This window comes from Myotis myotis, unplaced genomic scaffold (assembly GCF_014108235.1).
Source record: "Myotis myotis isolate mMyoMyo1 unplaced genomic scaffold, mMyoMyo1.p scaffold_m19_p_6, whole genome shotgun sequence".
Taxonomy (NCBI): domain Eukaryota; kingdom Metazoa; phylum Chordata; class Mammalia; order Chiroptera; family Vespertilionidae; genus Myotis; species Myotis myotis.
This window is the reverse complement of record NW_023416368.1, coordinates 16489379-16506538: the sequence shown is the minus strand read 5'-3', so window position 1 is coordinate 16506538 and position 17160 is coordinate 16489379. Positions and strand designations below refer to the sequence as shown.

Here is a 17160-nt window from a genome sequence, read left to right as displayed (position 1 = left end):
CTGAAAGGATTGGTTATATTGTAGCATTCACTTAAGCCCAGAAAATGCTATATATTTTTGAAGATGTACCATACACACAGATGTATTGAGGGTCTGAGAAGTGCCCCAGTAAAGATAATGGTTAAAGCTAGCATCCCCAAACGCATTTCACTCTAGAACTCTATTCACATTCTACATGATAGACTTTTGCAAAATGCTAATATACATATACATCCAGTGCAATGTTGCCTCACTGGACTATAAGCTTCTGTGAGGTAGAGACTCTGTCTCATTCATCTCCGCATCCCTGGTACCCACAATACTCAACCCCGAGTGTGTGCTCATTTGATCCAAGTGGAACTGAGCATGCATCTGCTATTTCTGAATGTCAGGAGGGTCAAGGACAGCCTCTAACTCTTCCCTTCCTATCTACTCTCTTTAGATTAAGTTAGATGCTGCGAAAATCCAACTGCCTAGGCTGCCTCACGGATCCTACACACCCACAGGAACGAGGCAGAAGGTCTTCGAGCTCTGCGTCTGCGCCAATGGGAGACTATTCCTGTCCCAGGCAGGAACCGGTTCCACCTGTCAGATAAACACAAGTGTCTGCCTTTGAGAGACTCTCCACAGTGGACGCTGTCGGCAGCGGAAGGCCTTTTTCTGGCTTCAGACACGGGCTGCCAGCTATTTTTACTAGAACACAGAAAGCCTATCAAAGACCTTGTGTGCGTGCGCGCGCGCGTGGGTGAGTGAGCGTGAGTGTTTGTGTGTGTGTGGATATAAATATATATAAATATATATAAATAAATATATATATCCTCTGTATAAAATGAGGTTTCAGTACAAAAGGAACCACGGGTGACCCTGTGATACTGTCATTTCCATCCCCACCCTACCACCTACAGGATAAAATCAAAACACTGATCAGGCTCCGCACCCCCAGACCCTTCAGAATCACTCAGCGTATCGGACACTCACCAAACAGCATCCGCACCTCCTTTAGTGTCATTTCAGGGCAGTGATGGCGGGAATCTCCAACTCACGCTCCAGCACTGAGACCCTGGGATTAAACATGGACATTTGGTTTTCTTTTGCAGCTGGAGTGAGGCTGGCCGACTCCTCCCTCCTCATGTTAGGGAGGGGCAATGCCACAGAAGTCGACCATGGAAACTCAAATGGTTGGTCTGCCTCTGCAATCAGATGTTTGGGGGCCTTTGTCGCTGGATGGATGAGAAGGAGGAATTTTAGCAAAGTGTAAACTGCTCACCCAACTCCTCTCTTCCCTCCTTCCAACTCACATATAACCCCCTCGTCAAAACAGGAGTCATAAATCAGCACAAAATCGGAGAACAGCTGCTCCTCAGTCGGCTGGAAGCTACTCCATGGCCTTACAGGCAAAGAGTAAATGGGTGATGCATCACTGTTTAAAAAGGGGGGAAATGGCTCAAAATCTGTTCTGTCCTCACTTCTGACTTATTCAATAGACTCCGACCCAAAATTATTGGATCAATCAAAATTAACAAGAGTGGGACCCCCAACCCCAAGAGGAGCCATTTGGAGATGGAAGTCTAAGAGCAACCTAGTTATTATTATATTTTCTTGGGATTGGTAGGTAGAGCCACACACTCACTGACTTCGATCCTCTTATATATTTTTTGCAATGTAGGGATAGTCATATTCTGAAATCCACCATTATGTTTTCTCCAAGAATAACAGATCTAAAACACTACACACATACACACACACACCCAAAAGGCTTCCTGATGTGTAGCATAAACTGAGTCACTGTGCCCCCCTGGGCCCAGCAGCACCCACTCCCCAACTCGTAGAAACAATTCTAATTCCCGCCATCAGCTACCACCCATCACTCCACCTTCATCATCATGCTCCAGGGTCACCCTGGCCAGCTCTTGTGCTGGGACAGGGGATTACACCATCTCTGTTCAAAGAGGGGGAAATGTGCCTATGCCTTAAGTCAATGCACTCAGCAAGGAGAAGCACATCCTATTTATCTTATTATTTCCTGTAGTTTATTTTGGGTGATTGGAGGGGAATGGTTTAGTAGTGACTGGGTATCTTAAAAGCAGGTTGACAAGCCAAGTGGCTGACAGATGTGGACTCTGAGGAGCCCAGAATGGAGACACACTTGGCTTACACAGTCCTGGATGCCACTTGGCAAGGAGTGGCCCCACCATCCTAAATGAAGTAGCATTTGTAGGCCTGAATGGCATCTTTTTGTTTCTCAGCAAAATCCTAATTTTTTCTTACTTCACAAGCAGGGTAAGATTTGTCATAGGAGATAAAATAAAAAGAGTTGGATATCTTTGAGGTGACACTCAAGCATTGAGCTAAGGTTTGCATATGTGGGATGTAAAAGCAAGCTGTGTGTTGCTTAGTCACTTAGAAGTAGGGGTGGTCCCAGCCTGACCATGGCCCCGCTGGCTTCCAGACACCAGCTCCCTCTGTCACTCTTGCTCAATGTCCCATATAGAAGAATTGGGTTGCTCAAGGGCCAGATCATGAGATTGCTTAGTTTGTAACACTAGGGTCTAAAAAAGAAAACTAAAAAAAAAGTTACCAAGTTGCTCTGGATCAGTATTGTTGATAGCCTATAGGATCACGCTGCAGAATCTATATTTATCACACACAGGGCTTGGCCAGCGGGGAAAGGCCCTCCTTGGTGATTGGGAGCATTTACCCCATATCATTCAGATAAACAGAAGTAGCTAAGAGGAGGTCCTTTGTGGCGGAATACCTTAAGACAAAGTTTTTTTAAGCAGACAGACCATCCTTGCATTTTGCCACCTTAAGTACACAGTGTGTGGAAGACAAGAAAATAAAAGGTTCTTGAACTCTTTCCTCTGATTTTGTTCTAATCATCACCTGGAAGCTGAGGTCAGCACCTTGGGCATTTTATACCAATAAAAAAGACTGGTATGATCCCACTCACAAAGTTTATCCTAAAGGTAATCACATCACAAATAAAACAAATAGCTGCCAAGAATAGAAATCAAGCAGCCATAGGGAACAGTCATGACATAAAAGCCTAATCTTCATTTGTGCTAAGTGACCACAGCATACAAGGTAATGAGCAAGGAATTTGGCATGGATTAAATTATGTATTTCTGTTCAGACTCTAGACTGTGGTAAAATACATTCTAAGTTTTTCAATGTACTTTTTTTCTTCCCTACTTCCTTCAACTAGAATATTTGTTCATGGTCATGAGAGAAAGTTTTACCTGAATTCTGGAAAAAAAAAATTATATATCTTTTACATTAAAATCTGAGAACCTTTAATTTTAAAAAATGAGATTCTTTCTAATCTTTATATATAATGGCTTCTAGACAATCACACCTTTCTGTGTATTAAGCAACAGGTGGCATAACAAACAGAGAACTCAAATGAATCTTCAATATTCTAGAAGTTCTAGTATGTTCATATTCTTCCGAAGAGTTTTAAAAATTAAAAATTATCTCCAACTAGGTTTAGCACTTAGGTCTCACTAAGTCATAAAGGTACAGTCTTGGGAAACGATGAAGGTGTGATGGAGGTTTTCAAAAGTCCTATGGTGGCATCAATGTAGATGGAAACTTGATATGAGGCTTTTGAATTATGTTACCCAAGGACTAGATCTTATAAACTTGCATTGGTTTTCATTTCTTTTACATCAGTTTTCTTTGGATCATTTCCATAGTCTGCCCAGCCATCATGGACCAGAGATTGCTTGAGGTTTAATTCTAGAGCAGTGGTCAGCAAACTGGTCCCTAAACCAAATCCAGCTCATCCTGTTTTCATAAATAAAGTTTTATTATAACACAACCACATCCATTTATGTACCTGCTGTCTATGACCAATTTCCTACTGTAACAGCAGGGTTGAGTAGCTGTGCCAGAGATCTCACGGCCCACAATACATTGCTAGTAAATAGCTACTAATTGGCCTTTACAGAATAAGCTTGCTGACCCCTGATGTAGAGGTCGTTTATGGTACGAGTAGGACACAGCAGCACAGAAAGAGACTTTACAACGGCATGGAGTAAGCCTACATGTCCATCTGTCCTTGAGAATAGAAATACTTAGCCACTGAAAAAAGCTTAGCCTTATGCTGTGTTTTTTTTTAAAAAAAATGATCCATTTATCTGAGAAATGCAGGCTCACATGATCTGGGGAACAAGGAGGATGGAATTAGAGGAAGATGGAAGGAAAGAAAAGCTGTGATCCTTCACGAGTTTTTTCCTTAGATCTTAGGTAGATAGGTGGTTCCTCCTGTCTACATCTAATGTGGTAATAAATGAAGCAGGGGTCCTGTGATTTAAATTCAGAATCTCTCCCCTGGAGAGACTATTTCTACAACCTCTACTTAGAGGCTTCCACCTCACCTCCCCATAGTCCAAAAAGATGCCCATTCCATGGTCCTTCAGAGCATATTTTAACTTAACGTGTCTTTTTGGCATCACCACCTCAGTTACTCATACCTGCATTGTACTTACAATGCTATGACCACACCAGGCCTGAAGGGTTGGTGAGACCAATAAATTTAGAAATACTGAAAGAAGCATCTTAAAATATGTAGGAAGAAAAAATATTGTACCATTCTTTCATGAAGCTGTTGCTGGGATGAAGCAGGTTAATTCCAGTTTCATTTTGTTCCCAAGGCCCTGGGTCTTTGTTCTTTCAGGTAGTGGGAGTGCAAAGAAGACTATTTCCAATTCCGTACCTGCCTCTGTGTAGGAAGGTAGGTTCCTACCTGAGATCTGTCACTTCAGTCAACATCCCTATCGCTAATCCCAGCTTTACTCAATATTGTTAAAATAGCATCAGTATGAATGAGGTTTTGTAATATGAGTATTCATGTCAGGGAGGAAATGTGGGGTTTTTTTCTTAATGAAAACAACCACCATTTTACAGACCCTAATCGACATCACTAAAGGAGTCCTTCAGCATTTTATCTGGATTCAACCAAAGGAGGATTCAATGGGCAACCCTGCCCTTCAGCTAAATGAGAATATCTTGCCTTTGTTTATTTTAGGCAAAAGATAGCACAACGCTTGGACAAAAGAGATACATAGATTCATGTAAGCACCTGGTTCTTATTCTTTAAGGCTCTGTGAAAGGTGAAAATCTCACTTGAGTACGTTGTAAACAAGACCCATCTTCTAGCTTTCCCCTGCACCAGAAAATCTTAGGCACAAGAAAGATAACAAAGCAGTTCCCACAATAATACGTTTGCCTGGTGCCCCAGTAGTAGATGGGGGAGGGAAGTAATAATAAAAGAAACAACTGTAGAAAATAGATCTTTTATCTCAAATATAAAATGTCTCTCTTTTGGTCTTTCATCACTCTCTCTTTGGTGGAAGGTTCCCCCATTTTCAACATATTTCCATTAAACTAGTCAAAGCTACTGCATTGACATGTCAGATGCATTTCTTTCTTTGTGGTCATCAGAATTTAAAATTATACAGTTGCCTCTGAATTTCTCATTCACAAAGCTAAACCACGGATAAGAGATAAAGCAGTTGGAGACCTGCTGCTTCAGCCAGCATAGCTCACCACCCGCATTAGCACTTTCAAAAGCAATGTGATGTCTATGGTTCTTAGAAGCTTTCTTCATAATGGAGCCCTTGAAATTTCTCAAGGCAGATCCGAATGGCAAAGGGAAAATAATTATGGTTGGGAGGTCCTTATTTTACATATTATTAGAGCACCAGTGTAAGAGAAAATAGCCCATTTGGGGTGACCCATGCTCACATACTTGATTTTCTTTTGTTTTTACCCCCTTTCCTTTTATAGTCACTGACAGAGTAGGAAATGAGCATCTTCCTTTGAGAAAAGAGCAATTCAAGAATACTATGAGCCCTTGAAGCCATAGAAAGTGTGATTTCCTAACAGGATTAGTGATGTTATCAAATCCATCAACGAATAGTCTTAAACATACCTACAACAAAGCTAACTCAACATCAACGCCAAATGTGGTACTATCAGTCCCATTGCCATGAGGTTTTCAGTCAAAATAAAACAAAGGTTGTATAGGCAAGAAGTATGTTTAGTGTCCAAATGCTCCTGTTACAATAGGAAGCCAGAGTAATGTCCCAGAATACCTCATTAGTCTTGTAGACAGACACTCTCACTAGCAAGTGAGGGGATTTCAAGTCTTCGATGAACAGTAGTGAAGGTCAGATAAATAAGACAACACGAGGCTGCCCTCTTTTCGAGAAGAGAGAAGGAAACATTTGTCTTCCCTAAAATCTACTCTGCCTTCCTACTTCTACACTTATCTACTAGTCCTTCTTACAATGTCTTCAGAGCCTACTTCTGCATTTAGATCATTTTGGTGAAATGATAGAGAACTCAGATTTTACAATGTGAGAAAATCCAAGCTAATCATTTAGGTTGTTACATTAGTTCAGTATAGCAAAGAATTATCTTAGGGCAGGAAAGAGTTACTTGTTGTCAAGGAAGATTTTGGTGTTTCTTTAGTCCCCATATTCATCTAATTCATGGGGCTCTAACATTTTGAGAATCTGAGCAAAGTTCTGGACCTTCTCCCCAAAGAGAATCTCGCCCAAGAAATTTGGCATAAAATTGAATAGGTCTTCTTGGACCCAAAACCTAATCTAAGATATGACAAGAGCTGGGTTCTATTCTCCAATTATAATGCTAATTTTTTATTTATAGTCATTGAGTATTTATTATGTGCTAGACATTGGACTTAAGTGTTTTACATGCATTCACTATTTTACCCTCAAAATAATCCTTTGAGTTAGGTTTTATTATCGTTCCAATATACAGATATGGAAACTGAGGCTTAGGGAGGTTAAAAAACTTGCCCAAAGCCACTAACTAGAAAATGGCAGAGCTGGAATGTGACTCTAACTCCAGACCACTAAGCTTTGAAGTCCCCAACATGTCAAAATATTTTTTAGGCCATTGAGAAATGTCTGCTACCAGTTTTCAGATTAGACCACTTTGGGTAGATGAAGCTATAAAACTTTTATCTCCCCTCTTTCTGTAAACTCTCATCTATGACAGCATCCAGTACTGAAGTATAGATTCCTGGGGCGAAGATATAGAAAATCTGTTTAATAGTAGAATCTGGAACCAAAAAATTAGTTTACTGTGTATATGGTTCCTGTTAAGTCAGGCTTCTTGTTCCTATAAACTGGGAGATGCCTGGGTTATCAGCCTTACATTTAAGAGAAAATTTTAATGCTTCATGATCTATGTGTGTGGCTAAATAAGTCAGCATTTCTACACACATATATCATCTTCCCTACTCCTCAGTTCAAAAGACAAGTGTCTTATTTAGGTGAGGTCTTTGACACCATTTGGTTATGATATTTCCTACCTTTATTTATAACAAAACTCATGGAAAGAATCAAATAGAAGGGAGAGAAATCTCTATCATCGTCCCTGTTTCCCTACTAGAATATAGGGCTAGCAAGGACTCAATTAGCATTAGGCATTCAATATCCAACCTGGCCACTTTGGCTCTGCTAATGGCTTGAGCCCAACACCCCACACATTGTCAGCCATCACTAATGAGCCATACTTCTCCTCAAGGTAGAGTCTCCTCACCAAAGCACTCAAGCTGTCACTTCCAATTGATCTAAGTTGGAAAAGGGACCCATTTGTCAATCCTTGTTTAAACAGTGGCACCCTTTAACCTTGAACCTGTACATTTTACACTGGGTGCCCTGGATTCAGCAATGGGGTCGGTGGCATTCCAATTACTAAAGGAGGTGAGTGCATCTGAAGTTCTCTACAACTTGGTGGCTTTGGGGCACTTTCATCTTCTAAGCAAAGAGGTCAGGGTTTGATCTGTATGAATTAAAAGACCTAAAACCATTTTTGAAGAATTAACTCAGCAAGGGGCCATCTGAACAGAGTATCAACCAGTATGCCTATGTTAAGGTTCAGCTGTCAACCTGCCCACACCCAGAGCTGAGAGGCCAAATAGCAAAGTGATTGGGGCTCATCCTGCTTTTCTGTGCTTTCTCAATAGCACATATCTGATCCACTGGGGAGTTGTGGACAGAGTTTCTCACTGCTCCCAACTGACTCAGTCCCGGTACCAGCAGGGTACGGTAGTGCTTGTCTGGCTCAACAACCTCATAAAACTTAGTAAAGGGATGAACTCAAAAACACCAGAGATCTTGTTTTAGGGTAAGTCATTCAGGGGTTTTCTTTCAATGGTGAATGTGTCCCAGTGGCAAATCAGGAATGGGTACCTTTAAAGGGTTTCATGGAACTAACAACACCAGACCTAGAAATCGGGTTTCTTGGTAGAGAAGGGAGATCCTAGCAAAGGAGAGGAAAGAGTCCACAAACCAGAATTAACCTAATTTGTTTTGCTGAGGGGGAAGTGGATTTTCCATGTTAACTACCTCCCCAGTCAACTTCCTCTTTTTCTGAGGCCACAAAGAGGCAGAAACAGATCTCTTCAGGAGGTCAGATTTTAGAAAAGGTAGAGGACATGCATCCTTGTGCCCGCTAAATGCATTCCCGGAGAAGCCAAATTCTGGTGCTTTTAACAGATAAGGTCATACAAGTCCAAGTTGCTTGGAGATTTTGAAAAAGGAACCCCATTCCCATAAAGCAATTAAGTTCAGCCATTGGGTTATTTTTGTTTTGTTTTGTTTTTTCTCTGGGTTTGGGTGTGATGTAAGAAAGAGCTTAGTTTTGTTTTGTTTTGAATAACATCAATCCTTGCACACTCTATGCAAAAATTTTGTAAGCATTGCAATAATGCTATGAATTACAAGGAACTATTTTAACTTTATTACACTTTCTGTATAAAAAAATTTGTATTTAATATTATTTCGACTGCAGTCTTGTAAAATATATTAATAAAAATAATGATTGGTAAGAAGGAAAGCACCCTTGTCCACTTCTTTAGGGAATTCCTCTTTGATAGTTGATGATAAGTCACTTTTACTTGACCTATCTCAGAATAAATTTTCAGATTAACTTCTCTTCCATATCCCTTCGATCCATGGCCTGACATTTTGGTTAAGCCATTTTGACTCTCAGAAAGAGACTCACTCAGCCTGCCATATAAAACAGAGCTTACTACAAGGTAATACATATTCTAGAATTGGAGTCCTTAGGATTGGAATAGGTCAAGGGATATCCTACTGCTCCCCTAATGACCTGCATAGATCCCTTTTGCTATAGTTTAACACACCCCTCTTAAATCACTGGGGAAGCCAGTATAGTCCTTAGTGAGTTAACGCATTTTAATGGGCTCACCTTAGCATTCTTTTTTTTTTTAATGATTTCAGAGAGTAAGGAAGAGGGAGAGAGTGATAGAAACATCTATAATAATAAAAGCATAATATGCTAATTAGACCAACATCCTTCCGGACAACCTTCCAGAGGAAGCCAGAGCTGCGAGGGAAGCCCAGATCCCAGGTGCCAGCAGCTGGGGGAAGGAAGGCCTACTCTTGCATAAATTTCGTGCATCGGCCCTCTAGTCAGTGATAAGAGAGAATCATTGATTGGCTGCCTCCTACATGCCTCCCACAGGGGATCAAGTCTGCAACCCAGGCATATGCCCTGACTGGGAATTGAACCATGATCTTCTGGTTCACAGGTCAACGCTCAACCATTAAGCCATGCCGGCCGGGCTACCTTAGCATTCTTGGTCAACCTATGGATGAGCCACTTTTGAGCTAGGTGCCCATCCCTGGTTCAATCAGTTTTCATCTTCTCCAAAGAATACCCTACCACTGCTCCCCTAGATGGAGCCAAGGGTGAAATGATTTAGGATGAAAGGTTTCAAGGCCAAACCACTCTGATCAACCCACCACAATCAGTCCTCCATTTTTAGCATCTCCCCTCCCCTGGCCTTCAACAATGCTGAGATTTTACACAGACTGTTTCATCCGCCTAGAATGCTCTCCTGTCTAGCACCACTCAACCCTGGGACATCATCCTTCAGGATCCCATTCCCATATCATCTTATCTCCATGGCCTTCATCACTCTTCCTTGATACCCCTGTTAATTTTTCTATTTCTTTTATAATTATACATTGTACTATGGCTTACCTATTTACCTATCAACCTGAAACCTTACAATGCTTATATTTCTTTTTAAAGGAGCAATGACATATCTAAATTGGTCCTCATAATACATTGTAAGGGAGATAAGTCACTTCCTCATCTAGAAATTCTAGGACAAATTTCACATATTCAATGCTTGACAGAACTAGTGTCCATTCCCAACTGTATTTTCATTGTAGGCTACGTCTCATCAAATTTAGCTCTTGACTGCAAATGACATCGAAGCAATATTACAGAATCCTCAAGGTCAAAGGCTGTAATAAAAGTTTTATTCCCAATCAGGGTGCAATTTGTCTCCAAAGATGTAGTAATTTTATTACCTGGTTTCGGGGGCAGGTGTGTGTGTGTTGGGGGGCGGGGGCGGATTCACACACACACAAAAATCCAAATTAAAGAAAGAGAAATCACCATTCAAGAGAAGTGATTCATTGATGAAAAAATGTTGAAGTGTAGCTAAAATAATAAAAAATACTAATGAGAGGGAGAGGCTGTTACTGATGAGTCAAACTAATTGACATCATTGCTAATATAAAATTAAAAAGCAGATGAAATACCAGGAGGCTAAAAAAAAGCTCTATTCCTTTTCTTCAATGGAAGGAAAAAAATTTTAAGTGTAAAATAGGTATAAAACAGCAGTTTTCACATTTCCTTCTATCTTGACTCTTTTTATGACAACAACAACAAAAAAAGATGTAAGATTCTACAGCACACTTAATCCAGTCCCACTTCCTCGGAGGGAAAGAACCCAGAATACAGAGGTGGGGGATGGGGACCCGAGTTCAGAGAAACACATTTCAGAAAAATTAGTGAACATGAATGAATTAGCTCCTCCAATTAAGACCAATGACAGGTTAAGTTTAGTTTGTGAATGCCAAATTTTAAGTTCCCATTTTAAGTACCCACAAGAACACCGAATCCCTGCATTGGGACCAATTTACAGCCTTCAAGGAAGACCTTCATGGCAATGAACAGACCGCAGCCTCAGTCTTTGAGACACCCTGGTACAGATCACTAAACGTGATTCAGTGCTTGTGACATATTTCAAGATAACTCTTATTAGAATTTAAAATGGGTCCCTAAAATGTGAGAATAGACTTCTAAATTATAGTATATTTTAATGGAAATAAGCATTTTGAAATTGAAAAGGTAGAAACTATAATACTAAGACATCTACCTAATCTATTAAGAGATCAAGTCGCCCTGACAGGTTTGGCTCAGTGGATAGAGCATCGGCTTGTGGACTGGAGGGTCCTGGGTTCGATTCCAGTCAAGGGCATGTACCTCGGTGGCGGGCACATCCCCAGTGGGGGGTGTGCAGAGGCAGCTGATCAATGTTTCTCTCTCATTGATGTTTCTAACTCTCTATCCCTCTCCCTTCCTCTCTGTAAAAAATCAATAAAATATGTTTTTTAAAAATAAAAATAAAAATAAATAAAAAAATAAAAAAAAAAGAGATCAAGTCAACAGTTTCATTTAAAAACATGCTGGGCAAAAATTAACCTATAAAATTTGAATAAAAGGAAAATAAATATATTAAAGTAGACTTTATGTTAAAAGGTATTAGGAACCATTCAGTTTAAACAATATTTAATGATAATATCACTATCTTATTGATTATATGTAATTAAACTGAGCATTCAAGTAACAAACACCAAAATCCAAAACTTGAAAAGATTAAGAAATTTTCAGAGAGATAAACACCAAAGAAGAGACCAACTCATCTATACAGACTAAAATTAATAAAGGTTTTCTTGTTTTCCTTGCAATCAATTTACCCATTTTAGGAAATTCCAATCAAAGTGCCAACAAATTTTGGGGGCAAGTAAACAAGATAATTCTAAAATCTGTTAGGCAAAATAAAATAGAAAAAAAGATAAAGTACATTCTCTGCAAAAAGACACTAACATGACATAAACCTCGCAAACTGTCTAAAAGCACAAAATAGCAATCACGAAGATGGTAATGTTTCAAAAAACAGGAGCACAGGTGGATTGTATTTGATCGATCATATTTCCCTACCAGGCGAACACCCTTCTCCTTCCTCTGTCTGGCTTACCCCTGTCCACCCTCTAAGAACTGGCTCAGGCATCGCCCCTCCTGGAAGGATGGATCAAGCAGCCCTTTGTACTCTCAGGGAACCTGAGCATACCCCTGTTGTGGCTTATGTTGCACTAAAGCAACCTATTCATTCTGCTGCTGGGCCCGCCAGAAGATGGCTCAAGAACGGGGTCACAGCCTTTATTTTTATCACCTGAGCTTAGCAGAGTGCCAGCTACCTGAAACGAACAGACCAGAAAACTCAGAAGTAGATTGAAATGAAGAATTTGCCATCTGTTAATTTGTCAGTTCAATCTACCATTTATTCTTAAGTACCCCAAAACAGAGAACAGGAACAAGGTGTGATCTCTGCACTAATACAGCCAACAAATTGGCCATCTTACCAGTGAAACAAATAGCCAGAGACATGACAATAAGCAGTGGTGGGTGCACATGGTGCCAGGGAAGCAACTAGCTAGAATGCCATTACAAACCAATGGGGAAGGTACTGAGTATTTTTTTAAAATATATTTTATTGATTTTTTACAGAGAGGAAGGGAGAGGGATAGAGAGTTAGAAGCATCGATGAGAGAGAAACATCGATCAGCTGCCTCCTGCAACACCTCCTATTGGGGATGTGCCCGCAACCAAGGTATATGCCCTTGGCCGGAATTGAACCTGGGACCTTTCAGTCCGCAGGCCAATGCTCTATCCACTGAGCCAAACCGGTTAGGGCTGGTATTGAGTATTTTATTATTATTAGGAAAACTGATCAGCCTTTTCTATTTTTGTGTGTGTGTGTGTATGTGTGTGTGTGAGAGGGTAGGAAGGGGAACATTTGAGTCATACCTTAAAGTACCTCCACTGGACCAGAGTTAAATATATCTGTTCATCTGGCATCTACTGAATGCTTATTGTTTTATAATTAAATAACACATGCTCCTTACCCTTGAATCTCTGAGTCCAGTGGTGTGGATAGAGCTCTAAAACGGTCAATTCCAACATGGATGGAAGAGCTGTGTAAATGATAAGAAAAAATAACAGGAAATCGAATAACAACCTACCTATAATCTGAGGAGGCATACTAAAAGAAATCACCAGGAGAAAACGCGGGCACATTTAAGCATAGGCGGTTCTGTAGGTTCTTGCTTCCCTCACCCAACCTCACATGCAGCAGACTTTTTGAAGAATAAAATAATAGCAGTAAATAGGAGAAATGGCTAACACAAATGCCTTTTAGGAGCTCATGCAAATGAATAAGAAAACCATCAAGACATCACTAAACAAATGAACAAAAGAGATAATAAGCACATAATTCTCACAAGCAAAAAGAATCTCTTTTTTCCCATTTCTAAATGGGAAATTACTGGAAGGTCTAACAGAGAATTAATAACTGCTTTTCAAGAAAAACAGAGGAAAGCTACCACGTTAATATTTACTTTAACTTTAAGATACAACCTGATTTCAGAAATGTTAAAATGTATAACTTAGAATTTACTAAATAAAAGGTGGTCAATCTATCAAATAAATGTGGTTCAACATGTTCCTACCCTTGCAAAAAAATCTGAATGATATCAATTACATTTTTTTAACCTATCAGATTGGTTAAATAAATAGTAACTCAATTGACGGCCATGTAATATGTCTGTATTTTATACTTTGATTGATCCTGAAAAGAACCCTGTAAAGTAGGTATGATTAACCCCATTTTACAGGAATAATGTTCAAAAAAGTTAAGGAACTGCCTATGGTAATTCTCCTTGCAAATGGGAGAGCTGAGTTTTAACTTCAATTAATTTTTTCCATTTTATGAAGTTGCCTACCTTTCCTTGCCCTTGAACCTGAGTCCAGTTGGGTTAAAGGCCAAGGAACAAAGGGTTGAGACAAATACACATCTGTGTGTTGGTGCAGCAGCCACTGGTGTATAATTTCAGAAGGTCACTGGTCAGTATTTTTAAAGAGTCATAAAAGGGTTCAAACCCTTTGGCCTAGTAATCCCATTTTCAAAATTCATCCAAACAATATTTAAGTAGGAAAAGTTGTTAGCAATAGTGACATGCATTGCAGTAGAATTTAAGGATGGAAAAAATTAGCAATGTTACCTAACCAGATGAAAGGGAGGACTATTTAGATCATGGTTATTTGGACTTTATGGAATACCATGCTGTCTTTGCAAAGGGTTGTGAGGATTTTGTTTCAGTATGGCAAGATAAAATGTTAAGTTTGTAAAAATGATGTATACACATGAATCAGGACCTCTAGGGAAGCTAAAATGAAGCAAGCTGATATTTGGATGAGGATATTGTAGGTATATTTTTCTTATTATCGTTCTTGTGTTTATAATATTTGTATAATAAACTTTTTAGAAAAAACTATTATCTGCTCTCTTTCTATAAAACAGAAGTAATGACACATACTTTGATCCCACCAAAAACCTACCATAAGGAAAATGGATAGTCTCAAAATCATTTACTGCAGTGTAATTCTTAAAGAAAACATATCTGGAATTTGCCTTTTCCCCAACAACAGGATCAACAGGTAAATAAATTATTGCACTTCCAGTCAATGGAATATTGTAAGTGTTAAAATAATGTTGCAACCTTAGAATGATGTCACGTGTTTAAAGCAAGCTAAAAAAAAATACCTAGAATTACATGACAGCTAATTGCAGCTATATGGGGGGAAAATGTATTGTTAAGGATGAAAAGAGACCACTGACAATTTTAGGTTATGATATTAAGGTATATCAACATGGTTGTTTCTTCTTTTCTAAACTTTCTTAAGTGTAGTGACTTTACAGCCATTAATTTTGTAAAATGGCTGAAAAAATCTCTTTCAAGCTTAGTCAAAAGAATCCATTTAATTTTCAATTTTCCATCTATTTATGAATGGGTCAAATTTAAAAAGACCTCTGAACATAGAGAATACCTGGGGATTTAAGGTGGCCTCTCCTTCCATTTCACAGAAGAATAAACTCTTTGAAAATGTTCTCTTGATCTCTGGAAGGGTTACAAAGCTCTCCTACAGATTGACATCAAAGAACAAGCCGCACATCTAAGCTCTGTTTGGGCACCAAGGTTGTGGGAACTTGGCTCCCCTACTGGAGTAAAAGCAGCAACCAGGTGGGAAAGGCCCAACTCTTCTCCCTTTTAAGGGACTTGAAAGGGAATCAAAGAAAACTTTTACCACAACTTGACATGGGCAGCTACCTTAACTGTGACAGTAATAGTTCATGCAGTCCAGTCTTAGAGGCCCTTTCTGATCATTGCTGTTTTCATTCACTCTCATGCCTCAGACTCCACAACTCCCTCTTGCCTCAACATTATAGGTTTGTTATGTCAGTTAGACCTTATATTCTCTCATGTCAAATGGTTTCACCCATCTGAATCCCTCCCTCCCATGATTTCTGGGCTTTGCAATCTACCTCCCTTAGCTCACATGATACTGAAATACATGATTCACCTCCTCTCTACAAAAAGACTCCATAATAGATAATCCACCAAGGTCCTCAGAACCCAATAATTGACTCCTTCTCCAGTACTATAAGCGGTTACTGCAAGGGTTCTTTTCTACACCTTAAAAGCTAAATTTCTGTGAAACTGTAATCTGGCCCAATTCAATTATTTCCTTTAATCCTTTCCCCTCCAACCAAATTATGCCTCTTAACAAGAGTGATGGGTACAGACATTGAGGACGGGCATTAAGCTTGCTGTCAACTAGACTTGTGTCTGTCTGGAGCAGTGTCTAAGACCAGATTCCCTCACAAAGAATGCCAGTAAATGTAGGTTCCTGAAACCTTCACCCATGCCTACACAGTTCTTTTCTTAACCTTCCTTGGCATTATTTATATAGTTCACTCTCTTCCTTGAAGAAATATTCCTTCTCTTGAGTATCCCCTTGTTTTTCTCAAATCTTTATTTTGCCTACCACATAGTCAAATCTCCCCTGTGATACACTGGCCAAAAGTGTTCTCTCAACCGTGCCACTACAAAAATTACCTCCCAAATTCTTGACTATAAACACTTCTTCACTATACACATTTATCAATACCCTTCAATATAATTTGTAGCTAATCTGATACTGCTCTCTAAAGAAAGTTCACCATTGACCTCCTAATGGTCAAATCAGGTTTCCAGAGGCAATTTCTCCATTCTGACACAATCCAGCCCTGAATCCACACTATAGAAGACTGTGGGGGTGGCCTACTCAGCATCCACTTACTAGTCCTATTCCCTTCCAGAATCCCATTTGGTTCTGTCACTCACACTGCCCTCATGGCATCCACAAGACTCAAGGAAACATGAAATGTTATCGATAAATAATGAGTAAATTAAACCAAAGCACTCAGAATTCCTTAATTTTTGTTTTCCATTTTGGTGTTTGGTGAAAATTTGGTGATGTCACACCATTCATACAGATGTGACATATATTTTAAAATTTGCATTCCTGACTTCATCCCTCGGAGAGCTCTATCATGACCCTGATAGTTACAACAATATTGCACAAAGAAATAGAAAGGGGCTTGCTCCCCAATTCCTTCCATGATGATACATTTAGAACACCTGCCTTTTCTCATTCTTTCTCTTTGCCTTTAACTTTTTCTTTGGGATATTATTTCTCCTTCCCCAGGCCATCAATCTTTCATTGTATAATAAATACAGTTGTCACAAAGGCAGTGACCTTTTATGCTTTCCTTTTTTCTGCTTCTGTCAACAGGGCCTTTATTGGATGGCCAAGTAATTCTTTAACATTATTCCACTTAATTGCCATAGCAACCTAATAAAATCAGTAAAACATATCATCTTGCAAATGGGGAAACTTAGTCCCAGCAGGCTTAGTGACCATCTCAGTTTATAGCGTAAAAGCAGCAGAGGGAAATCTCTAATCTACTCAGTGGCATCTGCACCTACTGAATACCAACCATGTGGCAGGAACTCCAACCCAACTGTCATACTCCTTTCAAAACCTGTTGCTATAGCATGGATCAAAGAAAGTCAACTTTGTTTCCTGTCTGGCCACTGATTATTTGACTGTGAGAAGCCTTGAGCCTAAGCTACTTTCTTTGTAAAGTTGCTCAGTGAA

At 39.6% G+C, this 17160-nt stretch overlaps 1 protein-coding gene across 2 annotated transcripts in view; it reads left to right on the top strand.

Moving 5' to 3' along the window:
- Positions 1-3286, top strand: part of SGCD (sarcoglycan delta) — a 316705-nt gene extending 313419 nt beyond the window's left edge. For both annotated transcript variants that reach the window (XM_036313037.1, XM_036313036.1), the window contains one exon: positions 422-3286. In XM_036313037.1, the coding sequence (XP_036168930.1) occupies positions 422-595 (174 nt within the window). In that variant the 3' untranslated portion in view covers positions 596-3286. The remainder of the gene's footprint in view (positions 1-421) is intronic.
- The last annotated feature ends 13874 nt before the right edge of the window (positions 3287-17160 follow it).